The sequence below is a fragment of the Carlito syrichta genome, unplaced genomic scaffold (genome assembly GCF_000164805.1).
Source record: "Carlito syrichta isolate Samal-C Ts95f unplaced genomic scaffold, Tarsius_syrichta-2.0.1 Scaffold304416, whole genome shotgun sequence".
Taxonomy (NCBI): domain Eukaryota; kingdom Metazoa; phylum Chordata; class Mammalia; order Primates; family Tarsiidae; genus Carlito; species Carlito syrichta.
This window is the reverse complement of record NW_007248512.1, coordinates 118,933-129,964: the sequence shown is the minus strand read 5'-3', so window position 1 is coordinate 129,964 and position 11,032 is coordinate 118,933. Positions and strand designations below refer to the sequence as shown.

The 11,032-nt window shown below is 35.1% G+C and overlaps 1 protein-coding gene across 1 annotated transcript in view; it reads right to left on the bottom strand.

Moving 5' to 3' along the window:
- LOC103262259 (dystrophin-like) overlaps positions 1–11,032 on the bottom strand; it is a gene marked incomplete at its 5' end in the record, with an annotated part of 166,531 nt that overhangs the window by 53,177 nt on the left and 102,322 nt on the right. Inside the window, 2 exons of the mRNA XM_008059882.2 lie at positions 7,793–7,948; positions 8,931–9,044. Of these exons, the coding sequence (XP_008058073.2) occupies positions 7,793–7,948; positions 8,931–9,044 (270 nt within the window). The remainder of the gene's footprint in view (positions 1–7,792; positions 7,949–8,930; positions 9,045–11,032) is intronic.

The window sequence follows — 11,032 nt, the reverse complement described above, 5'->3', positions numbered from 1 at the left end:
TTGTGTATTTATTCTTACATGTTTAAACTTCAGTCACCTTCAAAGTACTCTCCATTTGATGCAATACACTTTTCAAGGCATTTTTTTCCACTGCTTAAAAGATTTTGAACTCATCAATTTTGATGCCTTTTAGTGCTTCTGCAGTTTGTTATTTCATCTCTTCTTTTTTTTTTTGGAGTTGGAGTCTCACTCTGCCACCCAGACTGGCCACTGCATGCCACCCAGACTGGCCACTGCAGCCTCGACCCACTGGACTCTGGCGATCCTTCCGCCTCAGCCTTCTGAGTAGCTGGAATTACAGGCACGTGCTATCATGCCCGGCTGATTTTTTGATTTATTGTAGAGATGAGGTCCCACCAAGTTGCCCAGGTGGGTCTCGAACCCGTGGGCTCAGGCAATCCACTCACTTCAGCCTCCCAAAGTACGGGATTACAGGCTGAGCCACAGAGCCCAGCTTGTTTCACCTCTTCTATGTCTGCAAAATTTTTCCCTTTGAAGACTTTTTTCATCCGGGGAAACAAAAAACTGGTCTCTCAGGTGAGATGTGTGAATAGGGAGGGTGGGGAATGGGAATCATGCTGTTTTTGTCTAAAACTGCTGAACACTCGACGCAGTGTGGGCAGGTGCGCTCTTTAATCACCTAACATGAAATGGACAAATGCGTTGAAACACGCAGCCTGTCACAACAATGCTAGCTGATGACACTGATGTCTATGGGTTCCTAGAACACTTACCTAGCAGAGGAAGCCTGTACTATAAGGACTATCTCCCCAAAAAATAATTCTGGGGTTTTTCTGGTCCCTCCTTGTATCATTATATATTATTTATTTAGAAAATGCCCATATTTTGTGGGTTTTTTTATTTTTTTGTTTTTTTTGTTTTTTTTTTTTAGTTGGAGTCTCAATCTGTCGCCCAGACTGGAGTGCAGTGGCCACTCCCGGCCACCGCAGCCTCGACCTGCTGGGCTCCGGCAATCCTTCCGCCTCAGTCTTCCGAGTAGCTGGAATTACAGGCATGCGCTACCACACCCGGTTGATTTTTTGATATATTGTAGAAATAAGGTCTCGCCAAGTTGCCCAGGCGGGTCTCGAACCCGCGGGCTCTGGCAATCCACTCACCTCAGCCTCCCAAAGGCGCGGGATTACAGGCTGAGCCACCAAGCCCAGCTGTGGTTTTATATATGCAGGGTTTTGTCTATTTAGTCTCTATTTTATTTAACATTCGTATATAATTGTTACTCTATTTTAATACTTGTATATACACCTCACAAACATTAACACATTGAATTATTACAAAATTCTTATGAGTTAGGCATAAATGTAATCACACTTGAAAGGTTGGGAGACCTAAGCACGAAAAAGTTTATTATGGGGGCAAGATTTTATAAACCCAGGCAATAAAGTTCCAGAGCATGTGGAAATTATCCTCCAGTATTTGATCTTCTGGGTCTGGCTTATATCACTTAGCAAAATGTCTTCCAGGTTTATCCATGTTGTCACAAATGAAAGGATTTCCTTTTATAAGATTGGATAATATTCCACTATATGCATATACCAGATTTTATTTATTCATTCATCTCTCCATAGACATATAGATTATCTTCATACCTTGGCTATTGTGAATCTGGCTGCAGTGTACAGGAGGGAGCAGATATCTCTTTGAGGTTCTGATTTGAATTCATTTCGATAAATGAAGTGGGATTGCTGAATCAAATGGTAATTCTGTTTATAATATTTTTGAGGAAATTCCATACTGTTTTCCAAAAATGGCATATCAAATTACATTCCCCTCGACAGTATGCAAGAATTCCCTTTCCTTCACATTCTCGCCAACACTTATTATCCTTTGTTTTGTTTTGATAGTAGCCTTTTAAACAGATGTGAGGTGATATCTCATTGTGGTTTTAATTTGCATTTCCCTGATGATTAGTGAAGCTGAGCAGTTTTTCATAACCCTGTTGACCAATGGTATATCTTTAGAGACATGTCCATTCTAGTTCCGTGATTATTTTTCCATCAGGTACTTTTTTATTGCTTGCTACTGAGTTGTAGAAATTGATTAGATACAGGTATTTTGCACATTAACCCTTTACCAGATATATGGCATCCAAATATTTCTCCATTCCCTTAAATAAAAAATAGTTTAACTTATAGAACCAGAGAGTAGAATGTTGGTTTTCAGGGGCGAGTGGAGGGGGAAATGAGGAAGTGATGCTCAAAAGGACAAAATTTTAATTATGCAAAATGAATAAGCTGTATAGATGAACTGTACAGCACTAGGCCTCTAGATAACACTGTATTGTATACTTAGAAATTTGCTAGAAGAGTAAGTCTCAAGTTAGAGGCTCCTACTACAAAAGAAAAAAATTTAAAAAATAAATAAAGGCACAGAAGAAAGTTTTTGGAGGAGATAAATAAGTTCATGGTCTTGAATATGGCAGTGACCTCATGGGTGTACACTCATTCCCAAAGTCATCAAGTTGAATACATTAAGTATGTATAGCTTTTTGTATGTCAATCATATCTCAACAAATGATTTAAACTAAGAGAGAAATTCTTCTCCATTCTTAAGAGTTTATGAATTATCCAACTTGGCAAAGCATTTTAGGTGAGGGGATCTGGGAAATTTTATTATTGAAAAACAATAGTTATATTATGTAAATGTTATCTTTATTTTTGTGTATATAGTGTATAATCGAAGTTTGAACAGGCCACTTGAATTCCAGGTGCATATTTGATTGCTTTTTCATCCAATATAAATATGACCAACATGGAACTATTGATAACTCTAGTAAGTATTCAGTTTTGTTCTATTCTTAGCCCCCAGTCTCTTTCATTAGTATACCCCACATTATTGCTCAAAACAGAAAACTGTTGCTAAAAAAGAATAAAACTCTGTCATTTGTGACTACATGGTAGGAATTGAAGGACATTATGATAAGTGAAATAAACCAGGAACGGAAAGTTAAACACTGCTTGTTCTCACTCATATGTAGTAGCTAAAAAAGTTGGTCTCATAGAAATGAAAATTATAACAGAGGACACTGGAGACTGGCAGCAGTGGGGGAAGGGAGGGATAGGAGATAATTTGTTAAAGGATATGAAATTACAGCTAGATATAAGGAATACGTTCTAGTGTTCCATACCACTGTAGTGTGACTATACTTAACAATAATATATTATTTCAAATAGCTAGAATGAGGATATTGAATGTTTACAACACAAGAAAACAGTAAATGTCTGAGATGATAAATATGCTAATTACCCTAATCTGATTACTATGCATTATATGCCTAAAAACATCACTATGTGCTCCAGGATTATGTATAATTATATTTGGCATTATTACTACCTTTTAAACTACAAATATATATACACCATATACACCAATATCGCTCATTTTCTTACTAGTATTTTTTTCTACATGGACAATTGCAATTTCTACCTGCTTCCACATGAGCCCTCCCATGTATTCTTCATCTAAGAATAATATTTAGTAAACTTTTAAACAATCACTTTAAATGATGCCACTCCTATGTACTTGAAATACAGTATGCATCGTCACTGTGGCTTTTATGTTCATTTATGGCTCTTATATCCCATTCACGTTTTCCTGGGTCACACTGCTCCACTTTGAGTAGCTGGCTTTCTCTGAGTTCTTCAAACATCCTCAGCCTTCTCTTACCTCAGAAGTTTTTCCTACTTCATTCTCTATCCAGAATTCCCTCACACATCAAATTGTCAGATTCTTCTTACTAATTAGGCAGCAGATTTAATTTTACCTCTTAAAAAAAGATTTACTGATTACACTACACAGTAGAAAGTAGTTTCCTGGCTCTTGCTATTTTATTAAAAGTGTTCTGATTGCTAAGTTCAGAGCATAGAGAAGGAAATAATATTAGGGATTAGTGTAATAATGTGTTAACCCATTTACTTTCCATTTTCTCCAGTAAATTATAATCTCTATAAGGATAAGTAATATGCTTATTTTATTCCTTGCTTATATCTGATACTACATGTTTAATAATTACATATTTAAATAAATATTAAAAGTAATAAAAATAAAAAAGTAAATTATTTAAATAAATTTTGCATGTGCATGTATCCCATTAATTTCTTCAATAAATATGTATAAAATAAAGATATGTAAAATATAGGTCTCTTTCCCTCTCTCCCACCCATGCTTTCTTCCTTTTGTTAAGTATAATTGATTAATTTGTGGCCTATTTTAGTAATAGTTATCTTTTTATTTTAGAAATAGCAAGCATCTTGATTTTTAAATGTGTATATATATATATATATATATATATATATATATATATATATATATATATACGTTCTAGAATTTAAAATAAACATAACCATTTTATACCTCCAAAGTCAGAACACAAGATCTCAAAAGAGCATTCAGTATATTAGACATTTGGATAATTTTGTTTCTAATTATTTATTTATGTTTTCCCTGACCTAGGCATCTCACAACAAATAAGGATATACCTTTAACCAAAGAGAATGCATCACATCCTCATTTCATGTGAAGACGTTTTTGTAATGCACAGATCTACACTTCATTTCAATTCTTCTATTGGGACATTGAATTGGTAACAATAACCACACCTGCCTTTCCTGTTTTTATTGCATTGCCTTCCTCTTCTCCTTGAGTACATGATTCCTTCCTTTCACAAGTCAGGTCATTTAGTTATAAAGTCAGAGCATGGGCAGAGTGATATTATAAGGAGAAGCAGTAAAATGTTTTAGGATTGGAAAACAGAAATCAACACATAGCTTGGATCTATAGATTTTTTTCTTACCCAGCAAGCCAATGTATTTAAAATATTCTCTTGAATAACAAATTCTTAGTAAATACTATAGCAGACATAAGATCTTAAGCAAAGATATTTTAAGAATAGTGATGTTTTAAAAATTACACTTCTAAAAAATATAAAACTATAAAAAATAATATACAGATAGATCTAGATATTTGCTGTTATTTTGTCTTTCCTCTAAATAAACTAGTAGTGTTCTTTCTATTCATTCATTAAGAACATTCAATGAATAAATACCTTTCATATTGTCCTTCCAGGAAAGCATGAATGATATAATCTATTATTTAAGTAATGATTTTTCCTGAATAACTCGTCTAGTAGTGACTTACTCCAGGAGAAGAATGTAAGCTAGCTGACCCAGGGCTATCTCATCTGTAAATTATAACAACCATTGAACATTTGTCAGTGATTGTATTAGCTGGGTGACTTGCCTTGACTTTTCCTTTTCTATCATTTTTTCTTTTTCAAATTTAGTTTTTGCCTTTTGTCAGTATTTGTTTTCTAATTTGAAAGTTTATTTAGCAAGAACAAAAGACTGACCACCTCTCACACACATAAATTAAAATCTCTAATTAACTTCAAAAAAGGTACAGTACTTTCTCTTTATCTGTGCAAGACATGTTCATTCCAAGATCTCCAGTAAAAGCGTAAAACCACACATAGTATCTAACCCTATATACATTAGAGTTTTCCTATTCTTATATACATATGATAACATTTAATTTTTAAATTAGGCACAGTATGAGATTACAAGTTAATAATAAAATAGAATAATTATAACAATATACTGTAAGAAAAGTTATCACTCTACCTCTCAAAATATCTACTGTAATGTACTCACCTATTTTCAGACCTTGGTTTACTGTGGGTAATAAACCCCAGAAAGCAAAACTTCAGATAATAAGGGACTAACGTAATGGTGAGTTTAAAAATATTCACTGCCTATGCAAATCAAAACCACATTGAGATACCACCTAACACCTGTGAGAATGGCCATCATTAATAAAACAGACAACAACAGATGTTGGCGAGGATGTGGAGAAAAAGGAACACTTCCACACTGCTGGTAAGAATGCAGAGCAGTACAACCTCTTTGGAAGACAGTGTGGTGATTTCTGAAAGAACTAGAAATTGACCTTCCATATGACTCAGCAATTCCCCTATTGGGAAATTACCTGGAGGAACTTAAATTATTCTACAAAAAAGATACCTGCACACATATGTTTATTGCAGCTTTGTTCACAATAGCAAAAACACGGAAACAACCCTGTTGCCCATCGAAGCTGGACTAGATCAAAAAATGTGGTACATATACACAATGGAATATTATGCAGCCATAAAGAAGGACAAATATGTGGACTTTGCAGCAACTTGGATGGATTTGGAGTCGATCATACTCAGTGATTTATCACAGAAACAAAAAACAGTTCCATATGTTCTCACTCATAAGCGGATCTTGAACAATTATAATACTATAAGAAAGAGATTGGCAGTAGTGGAAAACTGTCAGGGGAGAGGGAGTGGGACTGGCAGTTAGGGAAACTGCTCGGGGAGGGAGGGGCATACCTCATCAACAAGGGTACCTGCATGATGGGTGTTTATATACCTAACCCTTAATTGTGCCCCACATCTTTATAATAAATAAATACATTAAAAAATATTCACTGCCATAAGTCAAATTTTTATCTATTGAACAATAAGTATTTTATAAGCACTACTTGGGAGTATATTTTATTTTCCATAATTTAGTCTGTAAATTTAAAATAAATATCCATATTTTGCTGTAGAACATTAAGGACCCAGATATGGCTACATAGTTATTTTCTGGGATATTTTTTTCTTTTTCTTTTCTTTTCTTTTTTTTTTTTTTGAGTTGGAGTCTGACTCTGTCACCCAGGCTGGAGTGCAGTGGCATGCTCACGGCCTCATGGCCACCGCAGTCTCGACCTGCTGGTCTCAGATGATCCTTCTTCCTCAGCCTTCCAAGTAGCTGGAACTGCAGGCACATGCTACCATGCTCGGATAATTTTTTTATTTATTTATTGTAGAGACAAGGTCTCGCCAAGTTGCCCAGGCTGGTCTCGAACCCCTGAGTTCAGGTAATTCTCTCACCTTGGGCTCCCAAAGTACTGGGATTATAGGCTTGAGCCACCATGCCCGGCCTTCTGGGACATTTTTTCATTTAGCAATTCTGAATGATTTCTAAATCTTAATTTATCAAAATAATTGTTTTAAAGAAGGCAAACTTGGAAATCTTAACCATCAGAAGTAAAAATTATTCACCATATGTGTTCATACACATATATTATTCATTTTATTTCGATGCCAAGTAAAGTCTTTTTGTTGATCCAATTAATATTATACATTTTTGTATTGGAGAAAACATTCAATGAAAATAACGCCTAAAAGTGGGATTTCATTTTTCAGTATGGCAGTTGTGTTCTAGAAGGTCATGTTAGGACCCTAAAATCTAAACATATACAAGTAAAATCTAAACATATACTATAAAAATATTTCTGTGTGCCAGAAAAGTAATTTGTTGGAATTCACTGTGTTTTTTAGCAAACACCATAGTCAGGAACAAAGTTTTCTTTCTTTCTTTTTTTTCTTTTTTTAAGTTGGAATTTTACTCTGTTGCCCACGGCCATCACAGCCTGGACCTCCTGGGCTCAGGTGATCCTTCCACCTCCACCTTCCAAGTAGCTGGAACCACAGGCGTGCACTATCACGCCTGGCTAATTTTTTTGATATATTGTAAGGACGAGGTCTTGCCAAGTTGCCCAGTCTCGTCTTGAACACCTGAGTTCAGGCAATCCTCTCACCTTGGCCTCCCAAATTGCTGGAATTACAGGCGTGAGCCACTGCACCCAGCGGTAAGCTTTCAATAAAGGTAATGGTGAAGGGACACATTAAGAAATGCTAGTTAATTAAAATAACGCAAACCACAGTGAAAGAGACTGTCCATACCTGCTGACACATGTGATCCCACTGTGTGTTAAGTTCTCTGAGTTCTGTCTCAAGTCTGGAAGCAAAATCTGGCTCCGCTTCAGTCTTGATCTTCTCCCCACCTTCATTGACACTGTTTAGACTGGGTTGAATTGTCTGAATATCATTGACTAAAAGCTAAGAAAATAATTTAATTTAAGCTGGCTGGAAAAATTACTATCACATAATAGAAATGCAACATAGCTAGGAAATATGTAATTAGGAATCATGGCATTGCATAAATATTTTTTCTTTTAAAATCTGAAATACATGCAGATATAGATTTAAATATCTGTATAACAGTCTTGTAAAAAATGTTCAGTAGTGTTAATGACATGAAGGAAGTAGGGAATTGTTTGTATTCTACTTATATCAGAAACAAAACGAAGTAAATTTAGTATTTCTGGTTAGAAAAATGTGTGAAAATGATGGACTTTATACATTACTATCTTTGAAAGGATTTTGGTTTTCAAACGCTGGATATTGCAGCAATTGTTTACAGCATAATGGGTGTGAAGGCTATTTGTAAGGTGGATTTTCTTTTTTTAGCTTGTATTTGCAAAAAAAAAAGTCTTTAAAGAGCTGGATTATTTTCTTCCTGCTGCATGACAATGGTATAATGAGTATTATTTCAGAAATACATATTGTGTTATATTATAGTACAGTTCATCGGTACATGGAGGGGAAAACAGTATGAATAATAATTTGTAATAAGATATAAGAAGTAGCTCAAAGGACTCCTTACCTTTAAATTATACTGAATTTTATAGTAAAGTAGTCTTATAAAGTGGGTTTTGAGTAAAAGGCAATGTTATGTCCATTTTTCATTTACTTAACTCGGGGTTTCTCAACATTGATACTATTGACATTTTGAACTGTGTAATTCTTTGTTGTGGAGAACTTTTTTATGCACTGTAGGATATTTAGTAGCATCCCTGACCTCTACCCACTATACCCAGTAGTATCTATTCACCACCTTCAAATGTCTCCAGACATTGCAAAATATCCCCTGTGGAAGACAGTTGAAATCACCCATGGTTGCAAACCATTGATCTAACCAAATAATAGTATCCACATAAGAGTCTTCCTATAAAAGGCAGCATATAAAAAAAAATCTTACTCTGCACTGTTTCAGTTGCTTCTTTAGAATTTCTGAATCCCCAAGGGCAGGCCATTCCTCCTTCAGAAAAACATCAACTTCTGCCATCCATTTCCTCAGGGTTTTTATGTGATTCTGAAATAAGAGACCCATTTTAAGGCATTATTGGGGTGATGATTGCTCCTAGCACAATTCATCACAGTGATATGTCTAAACACAAGCTCAAAAACAATTCCCATATTTAAAGTATGTCTCTAAGTAACTCTTCAGGAAAAGAACACTTTACTAAGACTGCATTTTTATGGTCTACTGTATGAGCACTGGTGTATGAAGTCTGCTATTGTTAAAAATAAAAAATTACTACCAAATGTGGTTTTATGATGTTACTCTAGAGAACATTAAATCACATCCCCCTCTAGAGAAATTTTAAGTTACAAAACAACTCATGATAATACTAACAATGTGCCCTTACAGTACATAAAACAAACTATGAACAATAAACTCAATGTAATGGTGTCGTTATAGCCTCCCTAAACCCGAACTTCCACAAATTGTTTTCTGCAGTTGACAGTTTAAATAGTCCCTTCAGTTGGGAACTTTCAGAACAAGGTTTTGTCATCTTTAAAGTGAGAGCTTTTGCTTTTAATTTCTTATTTGTCTGACCAGTTTGAAATAATGACCAAGTGAAAAATGTCATCTTTTATCATTTATAAATAGCTAAGTGCCTCCCGTGAGCCTTTCCTATGTTACCTTTTGTTTCGGCTGCTTTCTCTGCTACTTTTAAATTGTATCATCGTCTCTTCTTCATTTGAGTATAATTCAACTGTGCTGTCTAGATTGTTCTTTTCTCCCATCTTAGTTAAATTTCTATTGAAATATGTGCTCCATAGAAAGTTTCCCCTTCAATATGATTATTAATAAGATTTTTTAAAAGGGATTTGACTAGTGGTTTCTTTTATCCATGCCAGCTTTGGCCTGTCGCCCTGCCCTGTCTTTCCTCTCTTCTTTTTCTCATAAACTTTGTTTGGAAAAAAAAAAAAACATTTGACTAAATCTGAGGACTTCAACATTATCACCTTGTTGATCTCTTTCAAGTCTACTTTTGCTCTTATTCTACATTTGCACAGCCCTTGTTCAGGTCTTTATATTGACTCCTTCATTATTGCATTAGTTCATTTTGGTATCTGCCTCAGTCTTACTGCATTCTTCTTTTTTAAATGCTTTTTATTTTAAAGACATGGAATACAATTCAGTATTATGTATACATGTCGTCATTGCAGAGGTAAAGTTTATGCTTCCCTTTGGTTCACACTTTCCCCTGTTTGAGATCTTACTGCATTCTAATTATTTCTCCACAATGATTTATCCTCTCCTTCTTCCTCTTTTCATGAAGACACAAATATAATGGTATCTTTCCCTTCTTAAATTCTAGTAACAATATAATATATATTATGGTTGTTATTACTTCCATCACAATTTGGTTAAAATTTATATTCCAAAATGTAGCATCCAAGACCATTTGCTACCTGCTCCCAAACCATTTTTCCAACCATATATTTTATCAATACTCAAACATAGATATTGCCTCCCCAATATTGAAGTTCTTCCAGTTCATTGAACATACTGTTCCACTTTGTCAGGAATGCTTTCTTCCTCCTTATTTGCTGACTAGATTCTACTTATTCAATGTATAGCTGAGATAACCTATCTTCCAAGAACATTTCATGACCCTTTTTCCTTGTTTATGTTGACTTTTGTTCCTGCTTATTGTAAAAACTTTTACCATAGTGTGTAATTTACTTACTCTACTAGGCTGAATAATCATCTCCCCATATATTCATATCTTAATCCCTGGAATCTGTGAGTATGTTCTCTAACATGATAAAAATAACTTTGCAGAAGTGAGTAAATTAAAGATGTTGAGAGGGGAGATTATCCTGGATTATCTGGCTAGGCACAGTGTAACCACAAAGGTTCTTATTAAGAGTGAGACACAACAGAAAAGGGGTAGGTAAAGGGAGAGGAAACAGGAGAGGGAAGAGAGAGGAGGAGGAGAGGAGACACAGTAAAAGTGGGAAGAGGGGAACAGAGGAAAGGAGGAATGGGGCAGAAAGAGAGGAAGG